Here is a 22130-nt window from a genome sequence, read left to right as displayed (position 1 = left end):
AATTCGTTTATCTGTTTTAAGATTTCAAATAAATCTGTTTAATTCAATACCATATAAGTATTAAATATCATAACGTACTAGAACATTATAGCGGTATGTGTTTTTTAAGAAAATATGAAATTTATGTGATTTCTATTTTAGATCATAAACGGGTTTTCTAATGAACGAAATTCAATAACAAAATTTTACAGTTTATAGACGGCATAGCAGTTTTAATTTTAATTTTTTAATAACATATTTAAAATTTAAATTTTATTAATTTTTGTGATAAATATTGGAATTCATTTACTACCTATATACATATAGAAATATATTCACATCATGTTCCTACCAAAAATTTAAGTCATTTCGCATCTGTATTTCCTATAAAAATAAGCGTTAGTACTCGTAATGTAAATTATGAAGTCATAATATTTATTTACTTGCATTACACAAGTAAATTAATTAAGTATTTTTAATATTTGAAATAGTTACAGATTTCATATACATATATTTTATATCTCATGAATCATAAGATATAAAATAAAAACAACATAAACTTATTATAACCTTATCATAAATAGCAATATTTATATACGCAAATAAATTGTAGATTTATTCTTGCTCAAAAAATATTCTTATCTTACTATGATTGTGATAAGATTTACTGCGTTAGGTATACGTATATAATTTAAAGAATTATCTTCTTTAAAACTGAAAACTTTCTCTTCGTATTGTTTTTACTGTTTTATTTTTCTTAACCATCGTAATAAATTTTCCATTTGATCATCATATTTGAAAAATACCATATTCCGACTTCATTATAACAATTACTGCAGTAAACATTATGTCACCATAAAGCAGTATTAAATTTTGAAGAAATTAAATTCTTATTCTTTAGGTGAAATTCTTATTCTTATTCTTTGAGACACTTCAGATATAGCTAGTGTTTAGAAATGATTTCAATTTGTAATTAGAATCTCATATTATACATCTTTTGGTAAGAAATTTACGTTGTAATTATTTTAAAAATCAAAAAATAAAATATTTTGGAAAAATAAAATATTTTGATAATTTTATATTTACATTTGGCTATTAATAAAAATTTTAAAAATAATTGATAATTCTGATAATATTTTTCTAATGAAAAGAAAAATATATAAAATTAATTATTGATTTGAAAATTTTCGGTGGGCGTTATTAAGAATTGAATATTTATAAAAGATCTTCAAAATTAAAGAAAAAAATTCAATATTTTCTTAGTGCTTAGTGAATAATTTTATAATTTTAAAAAAGGCAAAAGCATCCTTTCTTATCAATCAAATATTTTTTCAAACAAATATTTAAATGGGCATTTACATTAATACTAAAAATATAATATTTATTTTTATATTTGTATAAATTTATTTGTATAAGAAAATTTTTGTAATCATTTTAACACCATTTCACCAAATAGCCTTAATAATAATGAATGAATTCCCATTTTAATTCAGTTATTAAATGAGTTTTGCACATTAAATATCGTGAAATTCTCTAATTTTAAAAATATTTTTGAATTATTAAATTTTAAAAACGAAAAATGAAGATTTTTTTCGTATTTTCATTAATTTTAATAATTTCGGTACTTAATTTTTATTAAAATATTTTATTTTATTATAATTTTTTTTATTATACATATATTTAATTATCTTATTTTTTTAAATTAAAATTACAGATTCTACATGAATCCGATGCAAGACCAAATAAATTTTCAAAACATTTAAAAAGTCTTCATGATCCTGATTCAAAATCTTCAGAGAGTATTGAAAATCGTATTACTGAAATTGAAAACAAAAAAACAAGTCAATCTAGTGAATCGAGTAGTAGTTCAGATGAATCCAAGAATAAAATAGAATCAAAAAATGTTATTCCAATAAATAATGATGAAAAAAATGATATTCTGTCAAGTAATTCTGAAATAAAAAAGAATGAATCGGATTCTTCAAATAGTAAATCAATTGAAAGTAATGAATCTTTAAGTAACAGTAATGAAAAAATATCAACAACAACAACTGCAACAACAGAAAGACCAATTCATTTAAATTCAAGTGAAGTAATCGATAATAATTCAGATACTACAACACAGGAATCAATTATAGAATCTACTGTTGAGAATCATACAGATGAAATAACAAAAACTAATGAAAATCCAATAAAATCACGTAAACATTCTAGTGAATCAAATGAAAGTAATGAATCAGATAATAGCAGTGAAGAAATCGTTTCAACAACTATTACAGTGCAAGAAAATCCGACTGAAAATAGTGAAAGAAATTCAGAAACAACACAGGGTTCAATTAATGAAAGTACAATTAGTAATCAATTAACGGAAACGACCATAAAAACTGTAACAAATACAAATAAATCTAGTGAATCAAAAGAAAGTATTGAATCAAAAGAGAGTAGTGAAGAAATTGTTACTACAATTGCAAATATAAAAGTCACCAATTCTGATGATAATCTTAATTCAAATGTGACAAAAGGTGATGATAACAATATAAATTTAATTGTTACGACGATTTCACCAGAATCTAACACTAACACTGAATCAATTGACATCGCTTCAAATGATCTTTTAATTTTAGAAAATGTTGGGGCTGAAATCTTTTAAAATCATTTATTATGTTATTTTAACTTAAACCATTCATTTGAAATGTGTATTTTGTAATTTGAAGATTATATAAAATTATTTTAGAATAAATGCATGTATAAAAAAAAATAACTATATAAGTTTTTCGACAAATATGTAATTGAAATGGTTTGCACTTACAAAAATAAATTATGGAGTATATTGTCTTTAAAATCTAGTAACAGAATTTCTTGATCAGTCAAAGAATATGTATATGTACTTGTATACAGTAATCTTTTTTTTTACTATATTATCATTGTTAGCATAAGGTATTTTTTATTCTTATTAATCAACAATTTTATTTATTTGTATTAATTTTGATTTATGGTAAACGATTTTAAAACAAATAATTTAAAAATTAATTATAAAATTTAATATTAATAATTATAACTAACTTAATAGTTATACTATTCATATTAATAATTACAATAAGAAATTACTATCATCAAAATTTTTTATCTAAAAACAAATCTTTTATCGATTGTATTGCTAAAACTTATACTTATTGTTTTGCACCACTCATTCTTTGTATTGTAATACGTCATTATTTTACTGCAATAGATTTGTGAATACTAAGCACGAAAAATATCTCCTTTTGAAAGCTCAAGGTTCTGAGAGAAGAACAAAAAAAATTACAAGATTTTCTCAAAATTTTTAATAACTTCATTCTTTTGAATATCAATGCAAAATAGTATGCATGCATGTAATTTCAAAAATAGCCAAACTTTTTTTCATTTGAACTTAATTACAAGTTCTTATCAGATTTTTGTGAAAATTTCTCTTAATTGCTTACAATTGTTTTATTTTTAAACGATGTCTTACTACATAAAGTTATTATTATTCTTTTAATTTATTAATTTATCGCTCATTGCATACTTTTAGGAAGAGAAGAATAAAAAAACCATTAAAATTAGAATGAAATTATACGCTTAATTAAAAATTCTACAAAGAATTAAAGGAGGCATTAAAATTTTTAATTACATATTTAAATTATAAATATTGTAAAACGCTTACTTAGTTATTCTTATTAAAATATATTTGGAGTTTTGAACTGTCATAAAAATTAAATTTTGCTAATCTTTAAAACTAATAAAATGGTAGGAATACTATACGCCCTGCTATATAGTAGAGTTACATAATTAACTATATAATTATTTTATAATTAATATACTGATTAATCAACTGTGTAACATAATTATTGTACAATTAGTTTTAGTTCCAGTTTTTGTAACTCTTTTCGGAAGTATATTGCAAACCTAAATCTAAAGTTGAGAGTAAATTTCATATTTTTCAAATTAAACTATATTAAAAACAAAAGTAAACAATGAAAGCTTTCGTACCGATATTTTTTATATACATATATACTTGTACACATTATGTATGTATCAGATGTGTAACGACATAGCCAGATAGGTATGCATAATATACACTTAATGTATGTACACTTAAAGAATTTAAGACGTTTATCTAATTTTTGTACGTATGTATATACAACATATATATATGAATATAATTAGCAATATATTTTATTATTATACATGCATATATTAAATTTTTTCTAGAGTACACATTTCTGAATACGTCTTATTATATTATATAGTTGTGTTGTCTATGCAAATAAATTATAGTAAATATTGTTATCAAAGATTTATGAAGAATGGTATATCAAAATGATGATAGTTAGTAGCGATGATTGATCAACAAGAAAAACAGATCAACTTGTTAAAACTACATAAAGAATATGATTTTCATAAATACGTATATATATACGACTTATTTGTATGTTTTTAAATATACGAGTATGTACCGCATGTATGTGCAAATATACAAAAGAAAACATCGCTTTATCATTGTTGTCACCACCGCACACATCATCGTAAACAAAACTTTATTATCAAAAATTAAATGAAGAGAACAAAAAATAGCAACAACAACATTTTATTTTAAGACAAAACAAGAGTAATAAAAATGAGAAGAAAAGTGACAACTAACGAGAAAAAAAGTGAAAAATTAACAGAAAAGCAAAATTGGTTTTAAGCCCTCTACGTTTCTCTTTTCTGTTTTTTTTTTATTTTATCACTCAAAGAATTTATGTACATCTATACATCTTAGTATTATCGGAATCGTGGTCTAGAAAAGGATGATATTAAAAAATTTTTACATTTCATACTTAAATTGTAAAAATTTAATTAGAATTAAAAAAATTAATTTTAATTTATGAAATTTTACATTTATATTTTTTTTTCTTTGTTTTTATTCTATTTAGAAATAATTATAAAAGAAATACGTATAAAATTTCTAAAAAGTAAAAAAATTAATAAACAAAATACGAAATATAAAATTATAATTTTAGTGTATGCGTGCGCGGATGTGTTTCTTGGATATAAAGTTTAATCACAGTACAAAAACAAAACAAAAAATATATAGGTTAATAGTCTGTAAAAGAAATAATTAAATAGAAATAAGAAATTAAAGTTCACAATAATTTTTAACAATAAATTAGAATAATATGGAAGCTGTTACTGTTGCTGTTAAAGTAAAGGATACCGGGCCAGTAATTGGTGCGCCAAGACGACGAATACGTCCACAAATAATTAAAAAGCATATTCAACAAAAGTACCTGTTATGTGGGTTTGCAATACACGTAACTTGAATTATTTATTAAAAACAAAAAGAAAAAGAATTAAAAACATAAAATGTTATTATCGTAATTGTTTGAAAGTTCTTAATTATCTCGAAATACGGCTTGTTTTAATTACTGCAACGCAAAGAGAATTGAATATAATAAAAAAAAGCCATTTACTAAAATATTAATCTAACATTGAATATGACTTGTTCAGCAATAAGAATTTTATTTTTGAATAAATCGCAAAAACTCATATCTAAGAATTTAGACCTTTATATAAAAATTTAACCTTTTCTTCCATACTCAGATCATAAAAATAAAAATTTTTACTATACTATTTATTAATTTACCTTGCTTAGTAAGTTAATCTATTAATGGAATAAATCAAATGTTTGTACGAATATTATTATGTTCTTTGCAGTTTTTATACTCTTACTAAAAGCAACATACAGTTACATGTTTGTTCAACCAAACATTAAATAAATTTGCTCATTTATGTAGATCAAAACTAATTCTTTCTTAATTTGAGTGGCCATAAAATAAAAACATAACTCTAACGTCAAAATAAGTTATTTAGTAATTTTTTAAAATTGTAGTATGTATAATTTAAACAAAATAATTATTATTCAAAACAAAATATAATAGTGATAGTCTTAATTGCATACTTTTAGGCATTTATCGCAACTCCAGCCTATCTTTATGGTATTATTGTTGATAGTAATTATGAATTTGTAATGAGAATATGGCCGCCAATTATTTATCAAGCAATTGGTCAAATTTGTCAATCAATTTTAATGAGTCCAGTTGAAAATTGTAATGGTATTATACAACCGGAGAATGAACATCGTAAAGTTATTATATGTGCTACTGTTATTGTTTTTATAGCATTAACTATATGTGGTTGTTTATATTCATCAGCTTGGTTAACAATAACAACAACAACACAAGTAATTGCTGTCATTGTCTACGGTTTATTTGGAGGTAAATGAAATTTAAAATATTCTCAAATTTTTTTTTATTCGTTTTTATTTTTACTTGCGTCTTCTTTTTCTAACAAAATAAATATAGTACAAAACTAGTATATCATAGTTTTCTTGCTCCGTTTGTAATAAATAATAAGATAGAGAAAATTTTGTCTTAAATTCATTTTAAATTTATTTTGTTAAATTTTTTGAAAACACAATGGGCATTTATCAAAATGCAGATCTAACGGCAATTATTCAGCAATACAAATTCAATTGCTGAATATTCAAATTCATGTTAAATTTGCATTTTAATAGATACCCAATCAAACTACTATTGTAACATACGTAAGCAATTCCCCTTTACAAGTTAGTCAAAATTAGAACCTAGAACAATAAATAATCAACATATGTATCTATCTTGATTATTAATTGGTTAAATTTTCCTACACAACGAATGTATGTATGTATGTATAAACTTTGGTTTCTTTATAATTATAATCTATTTTCAGTTTTCATATTTTTATCTTATTATCGTTTGTAGACAAATTTTATGAAATAAACAAAAAAACAAATATTAAAAAACTAAAAATTAATAATTTACTTAGTAGCCAGCTATACTTTTGTTATTTTTTAAGACTTTGTTATCTTATGACTAATATGATGTATTTACATAATGAACATATGTCTGTTTAAATGTATTAGAACCATATGAAATATTGATATCAAAAAAAATATAGTATATTTGAATGAATATGATAAGCAAATAAGATCGAATTCAAAAATATATACTTTATTTAGACTCATAATGTTGTTCAATAATCCGTGACTTCAAAATTGTAGTAATACTGCATTGGTACACAATTCAGCAATAACAACTGATAAGCTGAATTTTGTATTAAGTCCGTATTATTGCAATTTTGAAGTCAATTAATCTGAACTAATTTAGAGGAAAAATAAATTATGTAAATATGAAAATTATGAATATTAATAGCGCTAAAATAATTACACTAAATGTATGTATCTATGTTAGAAATGCAGAACACAAAGCTTTTGCCATTAAAATGTTTCTTGCTTACAAAATTGTAATACAGTCTTAATACACGATTCAGCTTATGAGTTGCAATTCTTGAATTATATAAATATACAATTTTATTGCAATTTTCAATTCACATTTTAATACAATTGTAGTATAGAAAATTACCATTTAAAAATACGTACTACGTAATTATCTATATGTATGTACATTATAAAATACAAAAATCTATATATTGACCGAATATTTCTGTTTCGTTGAAAATATTCTGATGCAGAGACAACAGACAAAAAAAGATCTGGTCATCTTAAATTGTATTTATGATATTAAAGGAAATTATTTTACGAATTGCGGGGGTCTACAAAATGTAACTACACATCCATACATACATAAGTATAATATTATGTACATAGCTTACTAAATTTATTCTTTTTTTTATTGTACTTTATTCCGTTTAGTAGAAGTAATTCCAATAGAATATGTAGTTACGTACTGCACAAGATGAACCGTATTCTGGACAATGTAGTTTAAAAATAATTTTATTTACAAGCGATTATAAATTCAGTTCCGTTGTTAGTTTAACGACCTTTAATTGAACTTAATTAAAATCTTTAAGAAATGTTTTTACTGGCAGAAATTGTGAATATATGTATATATGTACATACGATCAAATATATGCAATACTGTACAAATGAAAATAAGGTATATGTTGTATATGCAGCATGGAAATTATGAGCTATTAAGGAAATTTATAAATTCATAAGTAGTATATGACATAGGTACATAAAATTTTATGAAATGCTCTAATGTAAATAGAATAATGTACAGATAAAATTTATATTTAGCATTTTTCAAATATTTCACTATTTAATGAAAAAAATGTGTAATTTCTTTCATATTAATGAGAAATTATGTAGCTCATTAGATTATCAAAATTTACCAAAAAACGAAATTTAACAAAATTTATAATTTGTTTTTTTTTTTTTTTGTAGGAATTGGTTCTAGCTTAGTGATGGCCAGAACGCATCGAGTTCTTGAAGCGGTACGACCACGTGACGATAAATATGTACGAAAAACAATACATGTATGCGGAGAAGCATTTTGTCAATTATTTTTGTCGTTTGTTTTTTGTAGTGTACGAACTTTATATGGGATTGCTCAAGCTATATTTTTAATGGCTTCATTATTAATAAATATGATACCATTAGCGTTATTAGTAACAAGAACTACTGAAGATATTTTAAAACAACAAAGAGAAGATATTTTAGCAAGAAAAATTGCACCAGTAGCACCAATAGCTCAATCATTAATTCCAACACCATTATCAGAACCTAGATTTGATACTTTACAACCATTTACACAACATATTAGTAAATCAAACCCCAATATTTTAGATAATTTAGATAATATTGAATTACAACATTTTTGGAGAAGTCCAATGGCACGAACTATGTCAAATTTACAAGAGCTTCATTATAATTTTATGAATTTAGATCAGGAAGATAATTTTATGGGTTATATTAATCCAAATGGAGTTGAAATAATGGAAATTATACCGGAAGAAGATGAAAATGTTTCATCAACAGTTCGTTCTAGTACAGTTACTATTGATCGTCGAATTAGTTTTGAAGTTTTGCATTCATCAAAATCTTTAAATGGCATTACAATAAACGAAAGTAATCAAATTGAAGATATAAAAGTTGATAATTTACAACAAGAAAGAATTTCACGCTTTCAACGTTTTCTTGGTGTAATGAAAGCAGTAAAACAATCATTTTGTGGAAAAATTCTTGATTACTGTTTAAAACCCATGCACAGAGCTCTAGGTGTATCAAAGCTTTATCCTACAACATTTTTGAATTCAACAGATATATTTTCTTACGTTATGTGTTTAACTGTATTACCAGGAATTGCAATTCGTTTGCACAATTTGAAATTTGCTGAAATTCCATTTTTATATTCTTTAATAGCATTTCCGTGGATGTGTTTTTCATTAATGACTCCAAGATTTGGTCATTCATTGGTAAAAAAGAAAATTGAATGGCATGTTTTAGGATGTATTGCTAAATCTTTAGCTTTGATTTGTAAGATTGGTTAGAGAATCTCAATAAAAAACATATGTAATCAAAGTAATTTTCCATTATAGCTATTAGCTTTTCACAATCGAAACTATTATTGAGCGTTTCATCCGTTTTTCTTGGATTTGGACAAGCCATATCATTGTTTTTGCAGGATTTCGTATTCAAAGCCAGTATGAGACACTCAGAATGGTTGGACGTCAAATATCCAATGTGTATAACGAATGGTATTTTAATATTAATTTATGGTGGATTAGCACATCTTATTGTTGCGAATTTTGGTTTTCAAGCAAGCGTTGGCTTAGCGGCCGGATTATATACAACTAGTGTACTTTTATGGTTTTTGATTTTACTTTTTGATAAAAGTTCTTATTGATGTTAAAGTACTTAGCTGTATAAATACTTATCCAAAAGTTTTGCGTTCAGCATAGCCGCTGCACAAGTTTAGAGTTGTAATGTTTAAAATCTAATTTCTGAATAAGTTATTTCTGTTTTTTTTTTATTATTTGTCTTTTGATTTTTATTTATAAATGCATCTCATTCAATTAATTACTTTTTTCTTTTTTTATAATTTAATAATTTTGTTAATTAATAAAATTAAAAAAAACTATACTTTTTTAATTAACTTCAAAAATTTTTCCGTGCCTAATGAGAAATACTGAAATTATCGGGAAAGTACACAATTTTTTATATAAAAATTATTCAGTAAAAAACAATTATTTTACTATTTCTCAAAATATTTCGTTTTTATTTAATAAAAGTTATACAATATATCCACATGTATAATCAATTAACATATATTTATATATATATATATATATTATTTTTTTTCGCACAAAAACTTATTTATTAAAAAAAATAATTCGTTTTTTTAGATTTAAACTTCTTTCAGTACATTAGAAAAATAATTTGTTTCTTTCATTATTTCAAAAAATTCAAACAAAAACAGTAAAAAAACTACAATACATTAAAAATAGTAATAATAATAATAGTAATAATCAAAATAATAATAATAGTATTATAGTGCAAATATTTAAATGTAAACGCCAGTCAAGTTATAACTATGATTCTACCAAAAATAATATAGCACTTTTGTACGACTACAAAATTTTCTTTAATTAATTACATTTATTTATTTGATATTCAGCCCTTATGAATTAAAATTATTTTCGTTTCCTTTTTGAAAAATATTTTTTATATAATTCGTAAATTTCAGTTATTGTAATTATCAAAATTATAAATTATTGCAATTGTGTCAAACAAGAAAATTGCATGCACTAACACTTTATTTTTTATAAATTAAATACATACTGCTTTTGCTAATGATCGTTGTAATTTCATTAACTACAGAGCGTATTGCAGTGAAAAGAAAACGGGGCCTTTTAATTTTCGTTACATATTCTAATACAAAAATTTTAATATCGACTTATAACTACTCTACATTAGAATATTGGTAACTACTATGATTTCATTTTTGTTTTTTGATATTTATTTTTCAAATAACATAAAAATAAACATTGTGACATTAAAAACTAAAATTTAATTATAGAATTTATTCACAAAAAATCAAATTATTTGAAAAATAGGTTTTTAAGTAAAGAATACTGATTATCTAATATAATATGAATAATTATGAAAATTTGAAACCCTTAGGAATGAACCAGAACTAAGTTCTTGTTAAATGTTGTAAACAAAAAAAAATGCCATTTTAATAACATTTTTTGCATAATAATTTTTCAAAAAAAAGAAAATTTCACAATATTGATTAATTTATTAATGGTATAATATTGAAATATGCAATTTAATCACAATATTTTAAATCCACGTTTAATGTTGAAAAATTTTATATATAATGTAATTTTACACCGATTTAAAAAAATTATCTGTTTCTTATAATTTTACATAGTAAATATATAAAATTTTTATTATATACGTAAATATTTCTATCCGATATTTTATTTGATAATTTCACATATGACACAAAGGCGCTTTCGAATTGTTTAAATGGCTTAATACAAAAACTTTTATATGGTACTATTTTTCATATAATAACTTATACGTTTTAAATCAATATTGTTATGTTTATCACATTTTATATTATTCTTTTAAAAATGTAATCTTATATTTCAAAAATTAAAGTAAAATTAAAACCTATATGTATATTTGGAATTCCATACTGTTGCATATATTATTGGACTTCATACAGGTTTAAACTATAGTTACCCATTTTTATACATAAAAAAATAAAATTATTAACTCCGATTTTAAAATAATAATTTCTGTCTTGTAATATAATAAAACCGTTTCTACAAATTTCTATCCCGCTATCGTATGACTCATCTTACTGACTTGATTTTGTTTTTTATGTAAATTTGGCACGCTTAAAAATCTGGAATACTATGGTCCATAATTCCACGTAAAAATGATGTATCCAATCTAAAATTAAAATATAAAAATTTATTTAAAAAAAATCAATATTTGTAAAATAAATAAATTTTCTTACTTTTTAACAAGATGCTCATAAATAAAAGTTGGTATAATTGTGATTTTTACAATCCTGTCAGCCTCATTAAGAATTTTTGTTATCTCTTTATCTTTCATAGCGACAACAGTTTGCCCATTAATTTCAAGAATATTGTGGTTTGTTAATATACCATTACGTGCTGCAGATGAATCTTTAACAATTGTGGTAATTTTTCCACTTTTAAATTGGAATCCAAGTCCACCACTTGAATCTTTAAGTAAAGTAACAGTCCTTTCGAACGGTCTAAAATAAAAATATATTTAAAAAAAAAAATTGACCTTTTTAAATTGTGTTAAGTTTTTTAAAAATTATAAGCATAAGTAAAATGCTTTAACCTTAAAATAATTTAAAATTCATAATTTGTTATTTTGAATACTATAATTTTAACAAATACGAAAGGTCTATTTTACGATATTGCATTACAAAAATCACTGTTTTTTCCTGTATTCCGTCTTAAATAATTATTTACTATTTTATCTTATCTTATCTTCTTTTTATTTACATCTAAACAAGCTTTAATTTTTTTTATTCGCACGTATTTTTAGTTTTATTACTTGATTAATGCAATACACACTAAATTTTAATTAAAAGTTTAAAAGTAATGTAAACAAAAATTATGATTTTCAATTTTAGAATATTTAGGTATCTAAAAATATTATCAATATTAATTACTCTTACCTATCCCGAACAACAAGTGAAATATTATTTTGATCTGCTTTCTTTAATATTTTATGAATTTTATCAGCAGCATAACCTGCTACCAATGTTCCATTTAATTGTAAAATTTGATCACCAAAACGTAAGCCAGCTAAAGCTGCTGGACTATTTTTGACAACAATGCTAACAAAAATCCCATTATCAATTGCCTGAACTCTTAAACCAGCTTTTCCATTAGCATCTTTACATAAAATTAATTCTCGTATATTATGATTAACTTGTGCACGTGACGATATAGCTGCAGTTCCAGTTAATGGTGCAATAACACCACTATGAGAAGCACCATCAACATTTTCTCTTGGTACAACTGGATAACCATTTCCTGATGATTGAATTACATTTTCTTGAAGAATATATCTAAAATTAACAAAATAGAAAATTAAAGATTTAGTTATTTTTGCTTTTTTTTATTAATTAATAATTTTAGTATTACTCTGGCATATTTTGGCGTATCATATCCTCTGATAATTCTAATCCTAAAAAGTTACCCAAAGCAGGATATAATTCTTTAGAAGTAGTAGTGTTATTGATATTATTTTTTGCTGGCTGATTGTTGTCTGGTGACGGCAAATTAGATACTGATTGCTGCTGTTGTGCATTTTGTTGTACAATTTCATTTAAAATGGTTCGTTGTGCTTGAACCATTTTATCGATTTGCATATCTTCTAATGTTGGATACAAAGACATGGTAATTATCGTTTCTTTCTATACGTGTTTGTCACTTTAAATTTCTTCAATATAATTATATACAAATAAAGTTTTATATTATATAAAAAAAACTCTTTATTTTTTCTGGCTTTTGTTCAACAATTGGCTGAAATTACCAAAAAAAAAAAATTATAATAAATTTATAAGTGTTTTTTTAACAAAATCTGTAACATTATTTATTTATTTATTATTTTCTCATTTTGCTTTTGGTTTTAAAAACACAAAAGAAATGTCTGCACACCTCATCCTATATTATGAATATTAAGTGCCTAAGCATTTTATTTTGCCGGTCTCCCTTCATTAACCACACAATTTTCTAAACAACAATGATATAAACATGGAGTTTTTCAAATGAAGTATGAGAAATTTTATGACCTTAAAAAAGGCTTTTACAAAAAAAAAAAACAAAATAAAAAAAAGGAAGCGAGGAAAAAATATACAAAGCAAGAAAAGATTAGAAGTAGAAACGACATTAATGTTTTTTTATACTTAGGATATTTTGTGGTGATAATGGTAGGAACATGGGACATGGTTTTTTTATTTTTGAAATTAAGCCAAATAGAAATTAAGATTGTAATCGAAGAGATTTATTTTTGTTGTTCCACTCAATATAATGAGATCATTTTACCCCATTCATTTTTCATGAAATATACAATATTCATCTAACTATGGTTCATTATTATATCAAAGAGATATCTTGACACAAAAAGAATTTTGTATTTTAAAACAATTACTCTACTTTATATAAAACGAAGTAGAATAGACAAACTTCTAGTACAAGCTCGTTCCAATAATAGTAATTTTCTCGTACAACTCTAAATACTATAAAAATTATTGCAATTTGAACTATTAGTTGATTCATGAAATCTCCACCACACATTCTGTACAAAGTGTCACTCGTTTATATTTTCCCTATTAATAGTGGCAATTTTTAAATAAAATTAAATCAAGGAAGTATTATTGTTTAAAAATATTTTTTAAATAAAACGCACTTCTGTGTAACATTAAAAAAAGGTGTTAACAAACTCATTTTTATTATTTCCCGACAGAAAATGTTAATTGAAAAACCACAACTAAAGTAGCACATAACAAAAATTTACCAAAACTTTTTTTTTAAATAAATAAATTTCACCGTATTCAATATGGTCAACATTTCTGGAGAAATCATACAAAGTAATTGATTTTTCCGAAAGTAATTGATGAGCAATTACATTTTTTTTAAATAAACTTAATTATTCTATAAGGTATTCCGTATTTTTAAAACAAAATTAAAATATAAATTATTAAAAAATAATTTTATGCATCATTACCTACTTTATCAAATTTGATACGCACAAAATATTAATTTCAATTTTAAAATCTTTATATTGTTTTCAATACACTTGTTGAACTAAAACTAAACAATAGCAGAAATCAAAACTAAATGATACTCTAAATAAAATTTCATATGATTAATCAACCAGTTGATTGGTAAAACCCAAATAAATTATGCAATACGGTACATAAAGCTTTTTGCTAAGTATTTGATATAGAGAATTATAAAATGGTAAAGACTTAATTAATACGTCACACTAAAAAATTTTTTTTATTAATCATTAATAAGTATACATTTTTAGAGACATAATTTTACATAGTCATGACGAATTTTGAAATTTACCCGGTGTGGGTTTTGAATTTCTATACGTAATATAAAAAAGAATTCTAGTTTTTGATATAAGTTTGTATTCCAATTAAAAAAGTGATAATTCTATTAGTTTGTCGAAAATTTTATTAAATATGATATAATCTTGTACTAATATATATTTAGGCACATACATCTTCTATTTTTTATAATAGACATCCATGTACCGATCTATTCCTCTACATAATTATATATTTGAAAATAATGAAAACCTTGATTTATTTAGCAACTACATATTTTTATTTCTAATTAAGATACAAGATCTTTGATGCTTAAATACAAAAGATTTTTAAAAATCCTTTTGAAATTCAAAATTACAAATTCATTTAATCATAATTTAAAAATGTTTAATTTCGGTAGGTAGGTACGAAGTTCATATCTAACTTTTATGCTGTTGTTCTATTATTAGGTATGTCACGATTTTTAGAATTATATTTTTTCATACAATCCCTAAAATCATGAACTTGTGTTTGGCATTTTCTCCAATCATTTGTTTCTGCAATACATTCTTGAACTTTATAATGAAGTTCTATACATCCTGTCTTTTTCAGCATAGTTTCCAAGGGATCTTCATTGTTGTCTGACATCGTTTGAGGAAAATTTTTAGTTAGATAATCTGAAAAATTATTTTCATATAAATCCTTTTAAATTTACATTGTATGTATGTAGGGTAGGTAAGGTAGGTTGGGTAGGTACTAACCTACCTAACTACCTTCCTAATTGAATCTAATGTCAGACTTTAAATAGATAATAAAAGAACTAAGAGACAAAAGAACAGTCATTTTGAGAACAAAGAACTTAACATTAATATCAAAAAGTGAAATCTGCCGTCTCATATACGATGTACGTATTTTTGAAGAATTTGAATAAACAAATTGAAGTAAATTTTAAGGATGCTGTATTTGCGAATCTACCTTAATTTACCTACACACCCACCTAATTATTTTACTATTTTAAAACTTAGAAAAGTATTCCAACAAATTATAAAATCTTTTTGATTTTATTGAGTTCAAAAGCGTTATTATATTGGTATACATAGGTAAATATCTACATAAATATTTAGATAAATACATAGGTACATACATACATAAATAATATGTTATACATATATAATGGTTCCCCAAAGATTTCTGTATACAGAAAAAGAATACATTGCGATTTGAAAGCAACTCATCATAAATAACTAAAGTTAAATCAACAACTAAAATGTGTTTGTGTGAGTTTGTTAATTTTTTACTCTACCAATTCAATCTTATCATTTTAGTATTTATTCTTTATAAAAAAAAAATTTCGCAACTTACATCTAAAAAACACAATTAATTAAAGTAAACATTCAGTTGAATGACTCATAAACTAAAAAAAAAAAAATAGAAAAATAATAATTTTATTGATTTTTTCAGTAAGCACGGCAAACTATTTGAGATTTTTTTTTTATAAATTTAAGTCATAAATCTACACTTCAAGATTATTTTAATTGAAATTAATAATTTTTACATTTAATATTATGCACATTGTATAATTTATATTGGGATATATGTATGTAGGGTTATTATAAATGCGTATGAACTTTTAGATATGTACGTACACACACAAACTACAATTATTCTTTTATTCACTTAGAAACTAATAGAATGAAATTGACTTAAGATTTGAATTAATATCAACAATATTAAATTACTTACCTATTTTTGAAATTGAACACTTAAAATTATAATTTTATTCTTAAATATGAATATTTTTATTATTTTTCACTTTTAAGGTACTTTCTTTCTTCTAATTTTTTAAATGTCCGACAAATTCCTTAGTCCTAAATTTATACACAACTCTTATCACAATGAGAAAAAAACAAGAAAAAATTGTGAATTTAAATGACATATGTACTAAAAAACTATATGCATATTTAGTTCAAAAACTTGACGCATATATCGCATTGTCAGTAAGTAGAAATTAATAGTGTGCTAAAATATGCAATTGATAAGTTGAGTACGTAGTGCGCGTAGTGCACGTAGTGTAATAATAAAATTGACATTTAAAACATTTGGTGGTAAAGTTAAATTTGATTCCGTCATTCGCGATATGATTCAATTTTTGGAGATAGAAAAAAAAAGCTGGATTTAAAAATATACTTGATGATAGATAGTCTGACATTAAAATAACTCTTGGCGCTATTCTTGGGGTATATTGGCGTTACTCTGTGTTTGAACTTGTTAATTGGGAACTGAATGAGAAAAGTGAGTTTTGAACATTTTTCATTCATTCATCAACACCTTGTATGAAATTTGTACGTTGGGGCTAATTAACTACGACCAACATCTAATTTTGTTTCTATTCCCTTCTCAGCAAAAAAAGAATTGCAAAAAAGATTTTTAAGACTGTAAAAATTATACTCAGCCAAAACATATGTTAACGTTACTTTTGCGTCTAACTTAAAATTTAAGGAAAAATATATGATAAAAAATGTCTTGCAAGCAAATTTTTAGTGTAAAATCATGTACATATACATATTTATGTTTATAAATTGTTCATTTTTATTTAATTTTTATTTGATTTGAAAATGTAGCGATAAGAATTATTGTTAAGAAAATACATTATTATAGTGTTGAACTGTAGAGGTCGCCCAAAACAGTAGAGAAATAAATGGTACCAACCTAAAATTTGATAAGTTGCAAATTTAAATGTCAAAAGATGATGGATTAAAAATTTTCTATTCATAAATGTGTGTGTGTTAAAAAAATAAGTCGCGCCGCGTTTTTTTTCAGTACTGTTTCTTTTACTAAAAAATAAATATAATTTGTGATATTTACTAAAATTTGCTTACATTTTATTGAATGGATTGTAAGAAAGCCAAATGAAGTTAGATATATTGAATAGACAAAAAGAAAATGTTCATGGTGAAATGGATTTTATCAGTCGGATATTTAAACTAATCAGAGGCAACACCGAACCGAATTCATTAAAACGAAGGTGATATTGAGAGTTTTGATTATTATTTTCCGAAATATGAAATATTGCTTTGTAAAACAAACAAGAATTTATTTATAAATAAAGTACTCATTTTAATATGCAGTTATATTAATTTTTGTATGTAACAGAACGTATACAGACAGATTGATTACCTGTGATCATTTAGCAATGACGAATATTTTTATACACTTACTATTTCTGTGCTTAATAAACAGCTATATATTATAATAATTATATTTAAATTAAAATATTGTGATCATTTAATTATTAGGTCAGAAGAGAAACCTGATTATTCCCAGTTGACAAAATATCGCAGAGTAACTAACGAATTTCCAAAAATTATTGAGAGACCATTTGAAGGTGAGAATTTTATTTTTTATCTACTTGTTCGAAATGCATAATCTAAAATTATAAAAATTTTTTTTTATTCATGATTGCTTGTTTTTTTCTTCAATTTCTTTTTTTTTTATTTAGATGACATCCAAACTGTGAATGCACCTCCTAACGTGAGTGTTCCTCTTATGTCACAACAGAAACGTAAATTAAATGAGCGATCATCTATATTATTCCCAATGAGCAAAAGTAATAATTTTGCAGAATTAGAATATTCTGACGATGAAGATGAAATTTTACAGCCGCGTCGACCATTAAATAAAAATTCCTTTGATTCAGGTGGTATGATTTTTTTTTTTTCTTAAAATTTTAAAATTATGTATAAAATAAAATTTAACTTTTAAGTTATCTCCCCTCGTTCTTTATCATGCCGTTGGACATGATTAATTTTAGAGAGATTATATGTTGGAAAATCATATGGCTCTTCTAATTAAACTGCATTTCATTGATGTATTAGTTTGTTTATGAAATTGCCGGCTTTTTTTATCGTATATTTATACTTATGCCGAAAATTTTCATATTTTCAAACATTATTATTAAAAAATTAATTATAGCAAACAGTTTTTAAAATTAGTATTCAAATGGCAGAAGACTACCGAAATACTTATTTTAAAAATATTTTCATGTAAGTATACCAATAAGTTCTTTTTTAAGAATGATAAGGTATACATACATGCTACATAAGTATTTTCGGAATAAATCTACTTACGTTGTATATAATCATGCGTTTTAAAACAGGTTAAAATAAATTTCTATCTAAAATTGTTATAGGAAAATGATCTGTCAGGTTAAATATAACTTAGTTCCAATAAAAAGATTGGTTTTAAAAAAAAAGAAAAGATTAAGTAATCAAAATATTTTAAAACACTCAATATAAATATCTTTTTTAAATTTGTTTGTTTTTAGCTGTAAGTATGTATACTTTTTGAGGTTGCTTATATTGGTTTACATTTTAGGGTTATTACAACGAGGTCCTGAAGTAGTTGATATTTCAAAATATAATTTGGAACCGGCTTCAAAATTCAATGAGATTAGTTCTCAATATAAGGCAAATCAAAAAACTCTTGGTCCATTTACTCAAAACATTCCTGTTCGTGTTGAAGCAGTTGCTAGGTCACAAGTCCCGCCACTAATAGAACCTCGAACGGGAAATATTATTACTTCATTACCATTAAATGTTCCTGATTTAAAACCAATCCGTAAATCATTTTTTTCGAATATTATAAATACGCTAGGTAATAGTGTTAGCAATAATACACCAACTACAAGTAATTTATTGAATGGAAATGCGATAGTAGTAAATAATGTAATTTCTCAAGCGCAAAATCAACAAACCAATTTATCAAGGAGTACTTCAATAAATTGCATGAACGGAAGTTTAGGCTTAGTTCCTAAAATACCTGCTTTTAGGAAACAAGACGCCAAAAATGTTGCTCACAGTTCATATATGATTAATACGCCAAATACAGTAGTAAATCAGGTTTATAATATTCAGGAAAAGGAATCATATGAAGAGCTCCTAAAAAAATTGGTACCATCGTTATATAATTCCGATAAACGTTGGTGCTTAAATCCAGAAAATAATTCATTAACAATAGCTGAAAATAAGAAAGTTCGAAAGGGAATTAGAGGGAGGAAGCCAATTCACGATTTTAATCATCCAATTGTCGATCGCATTGATCTCACTAGTAAAGGTGTAAAACAACCAGCTTCATCCAAATTAATCATGCCTGTTATTAATTTGGACGAGGATGATGACAATAATGATAAGGGAGTCATAGATTTGGATGCAGAGGAAACTACAATACTATCACAATATCGGAAATTGGGAACTCATACTAAATTTGATGAACCAAATAAAAAAAATGTCAAAGATAAAAAAGATGAATTGTAAGTCCGCAATATTATAATTTATTATTATATAAAATGAATTTATTTTGTGATATTTAGACCTTATGTCGAACCAGTTAATACTCTTAAAGAAAAGAACGAGTTAAGTCCAGTACTACAACCTCAATGGCTGACACAGTTCCAAGAAAAATTCGCTTTAAAACAAAAGCTTAGACAACAGCAAATTTCTGAAGCAACTGAAGAGTAAGTACGAAAAAATTTATAGGAACATTACTATTTTTTCTTTGTTATACTTTTTTTCTGCGATTAACCAAAAGCACTACTTCCATCCAATTGAATAGAGCTAGGAAATCAAGCGAAGAGACTGAACGTGCCCAACGTCTTGTTAATGAAAAATTTAAAAATTTCCATATAACAGCGGATATCATAATCATAGACGAAGAAGAGGAAGAAGAGGAGGTGGAATTCCCAGAGTTTTCTGATGAAGATGATGCTTTAATCAAAAAATCTATATATCGTGGAACTGCTGACGAAGTAAGAATTTAACGTTTTATGCATTGCAATAACATTAATGTTTAAATATTTCAAGGTTTTGATTCAAAAATTCAACATGAGCATACGAAGACGTGATATACAAACTTTAGTGGGGGATACCTGGCTCAATGATGAAGTTATTAATTTTTATATGAATTTATTGATGGAACGTGGAGAAATACGTGCATCAGAAAATTATCCGAAAGTATATGCAATGAATACATTTTTTATTCCACGTTTAATGTCAAGCGGATACTCAGCCGTACGGCGTTGGACTAGAAAAGTTGATTTGTTTTCATATGATATAATACCGGTCCCTGTTCATGTTGGAGGTGTCCATTGGTGTATGGCAATTATACATTTGAAAAATAAGACTATAAAATACTATGATTCGATGGGTACGCCAAATTTAAGAGTATTACAAGCCCTTGAACAATATTTAAGGGATGAATCTTTAGATAAAAAAAATGTTGTATTTGAAACAAACGATTTTGTCAAAGAGTGTGTAGCAGATTGTCCACGACAAATGAATGGTAGTGATTGTGGTGTATTCAGTTGTATGTTTGCCGAATATGTGACACGTAACAAGAGCATAACATTTTCACAACAACATATGCAATACTTTAGACATAAAATGATACTGGAAATCGTTAAAGGAAAACTTTTACTATAAAAGTTAAAAAACAAAACAGTAAAATGAATTAAATAACACAATCATGGAAATTTAACAAAAATTTTACCATTTTTGGAATAGAATTATAACAATTTTAATATAAATTAAAAAGTGAATTTATTTATTTGGTTAAATAATTTTAGTATTAAAGATTCATCAACCAGTCAAACATCAAAAAAATTATATATTTCAGTTCACTTGTTAAATATAACATCTCGAAAATCTTTGCACATACTATATCATCTAACAAGAAGCAGCCTAAATAGGACTTGTATAAGTATATTTTTTTTTCAGTTTAAAAATTTTGTACAATATTTGAAATGTAATAATATACATACAATTAAGATTTTTTTTGCTGCTGCTTTTAGATTTTACTGTGCTAATGATTAGCAGTTTTCAAATAAAATAATAAAAAAATAGTTACTTTCCTAATCTATTTTTGAGTTAAACTAAATTCATTATCCCATAGCATTTTTTTCACATCTCTGTTCTAGAAATTACAACAATGCAAAAGAATAAGCAGCACATTTTTTTTATAGATTAATTTAGAAGTTAATTTAAATATAATTTTCTTTTGTATAATGTATTTTTTTAATTATGTCAAATTAAGTTGCTTTTTAGTTCTATTTTTTCATTAATTTTTAAAATTTTTAAAATTCAAACATGGTTTAATGTTAAGAAAGACAAATCAAAAAAAAATTATGTACTATGTAAAACAAGTGTAATTTTATTTATA

General features: G+C 24.4%; 4 protein-coding genes across 8 annotated transcripts; 3 read left to right on the top strand and 1 right to left on the bottom strand.

Moving 5' to 3' along the window:
• Window positions 1-1480: 1480 nt before the first annotated feature.
• LOC129605584 (dentin sialophosphoprotein-like) lies at window positions 1481-2769 on the top strand. The gene is made up of 2 exons (XM_055515445.1): window positions 1481-1600; window positions 1694-2769. Exons 1-2 carry the CDS (start codon window positions 1559-1561, stop codon window positions 2627-2629), a joined length of 978 nt encoding a protein of 325 aa, XP_055371420.1. The 5' UTR covers window positions 1481-1558; the 3' UTR covers window positions 2630-2769.
• A 2015-nt stretch (window positions 2770-4784) lies between these two features.
• Window positions 4785-9923, top strand: LOC129605522 (uncharacterized). Of its 3 annotated transcripts, none has more exons than XM_055515338.1 (4): window positions 4785-5074; window positions 5945-6254; window positions 8264-9355; window positions 9418-9923. In XM_055515338.1, the coding sequence occupies exons 2-4, from the start codon at window positions 6008-6010 to the stop codon at window positions 9723-9725; spliced, it is 1647 nt and encodes a 548-aa protein (XP_055371313.1). In that variant the 5' UTR covers window positions 4785-5074; window positions 5945-6007; the 3' UTR covers window positions 9726-9923. The 3 variants fall into 3 exon arrangements, with proteins under 3 accessions (XP_055371313.1, XP_055371311.1, XP_055371312.1); XM_055515336.1 differs by having other exon boundaries at window positions 4785-5291; XM_055515337.1 differs by lacking the exon at window positions 4785-5074 and adding an exon at window positions 5145-5274.
• A 179-nt stretch (window positions 9924-10102) lies between these two features.
• On the bottom strand, window positions 10103-16803 carry LOC129605276 (syntenin-1-like). Its single transcript, XM_055514925.1, has 5 exons — window positions 16662-16803; window positions 13024-13404; window positions 12552-12947; window positions 11853-12116; window positions 10103-11785 (listed from the first exon to the last, which is right to left on the bottom strand). The coding sequence occupies exons 2-5, from the start codon at window positions 13275-13277 to the stop codon at window positions 11731-11733; spliced, it is 969 nt and encodes a 322-aa protein (XP_055370900.1). The 5' UTR covers window positions 13278-13404; window positions 16662-16803; the 3' UTR covers window positions 10103-11730.
• Window positions 16804-17700: 897 nt separating this feature from the next.
• On the top strand, window positions 17701-21909 carry LOC129605253 (sentrin-specific protease 1). 3 transcript variants are annotated; one of them, XM_055514895.1, is made up of 7 exons: window positions 17701-17943; window positions 18215-18303; window positions 18418-18615; window positions 19293-20226; window positions 20287-20430; window positions 20505-20721; window positions 20777-21909. In XM_055514895.1, the coding sequence occupies exons 1-7, from the start codon at window positions 17828-17830 to the stop codon at window positions 21392-21394; spliced, it is 2316 nt and encodes a 771-aa protein (XP_055370870.1). In that variant the 5' UTR covers window positions 17701-17827; the 3' UTR covers window positions 21395-21909. The 3 variants fall into 3 exon arrangements, with proteins under 3 accessions (XP_055370870.1, XP_055370871.1, XP_055370869.1); XM_055514896.1 differs by having other exon boundaries at window positions 18418-18618; window positions 20529-20721; XM_055514894.1 differs by having other exon boundaries at window positions 18418-18618.
• The last annotated feature ends 221 nt before the right edge of the window (window positions 21910-22130 follow it).

Source organism: Condylostylus longicornis, unplaced genomic scaffold, assembly GCF_029603195.1.
Source record: "Condylostylus longicornis isolate FDR11 unplaced genomic scaffold, ASM2960319v2 ptg000013l, whole genome shotgun sequence".
Taxonomy (NCBI): Eukaryota; Metazoa; Arthropoda; class Insecta; order Diptera; family Dolichopodidae; genus Condylostylus; species Condylostylus longicornis.
The sequence above is the reverse complement of the archived record's forward strand: the minus strand, read 5'-3'. Positions and strand labels throughout refer to the sequence as shown.

Excerpts from the sequence above, each read along its gene's own strand:
- LOC129605522 (XM_055515336.1), top strand. The coding sequence starts at position 5,157 with ATGGAAGCTGTTACTGTTGCTGTTAAAGTAAAGGATACCGGGCCAGTA. Across the intron at positions 5,292-5,944 it reads TATGTGGGTTTGCAATACAC|GCATTTATCGCAACTCCAGC; the intron begins GTAACTTGAATT and ends GCATACTTTTAG. Across the intron at positions 6,255-8,263 it reads TGTCTACGGTTTATTTGGAG|GAATTGGTTCTAGCTTAGTG; the intron begins GTAAATGAAATT and ends TTTTTTTTGTAG.
- LOC129605253 (XM_055514894.1), top strand. The coding sequence starts at position 17,828 with ATGAAGTTAGATATATTGAATAGACAAAAAGAAAATGTTCATGGTGAA. Across the intron at positions 20,227-20,286 it reads AAAGATAAAAAAGATGAATT|ACCTTATGTCGAACCAGTTA; the intron begins GTAAGTCCGCAA and ends TGTGATATTTAG. Across the intron at positions 20,431-20,504 it reads ATTTCTGAAGCAACTGAAGA|CACTACTTCCATCCAATTGA; the intron begins GTAAGTACGAAA and ends ATTAACCAAAAG.
- LOC129605276 (XM_055514925.1), bottom strand. The coding sequence starts at position 13,277 with ATGTCTTTGTATCCAACATTAGAAGATATGCAAATCGATAAAATGGTT. Across the intron at positions 12,117-12,551 it reads TCACTTGTTGTTCGGGATAG|ACCGTTCGAAAGGACTGTTA; the intron begins GTAAGAGTAATT and ends TTTTTATTTTAG. Across the intron at positions 11,786-11,852 it reads TATGAGCATCTTGTTAAAAA|ATTGGATACATCATTTTTAC; the intron begins GTAAGAAAATTT and ends TTTTAATTTTAG.
- LOC129605584 (XM_055515445.1), top strand. The coding sequence starts at position 1,559 with ATGAAGATTTTTTTCGTATTTTCATTAATTTTAATAATTTCG. Across the intron at positions 1,601-1,693 it reads CATTAATTTTAATAATTTCG|ATTCTACATGAATCCGATGC; the intron begins GTACTTAATTTT and ends TTAAAATTACAG.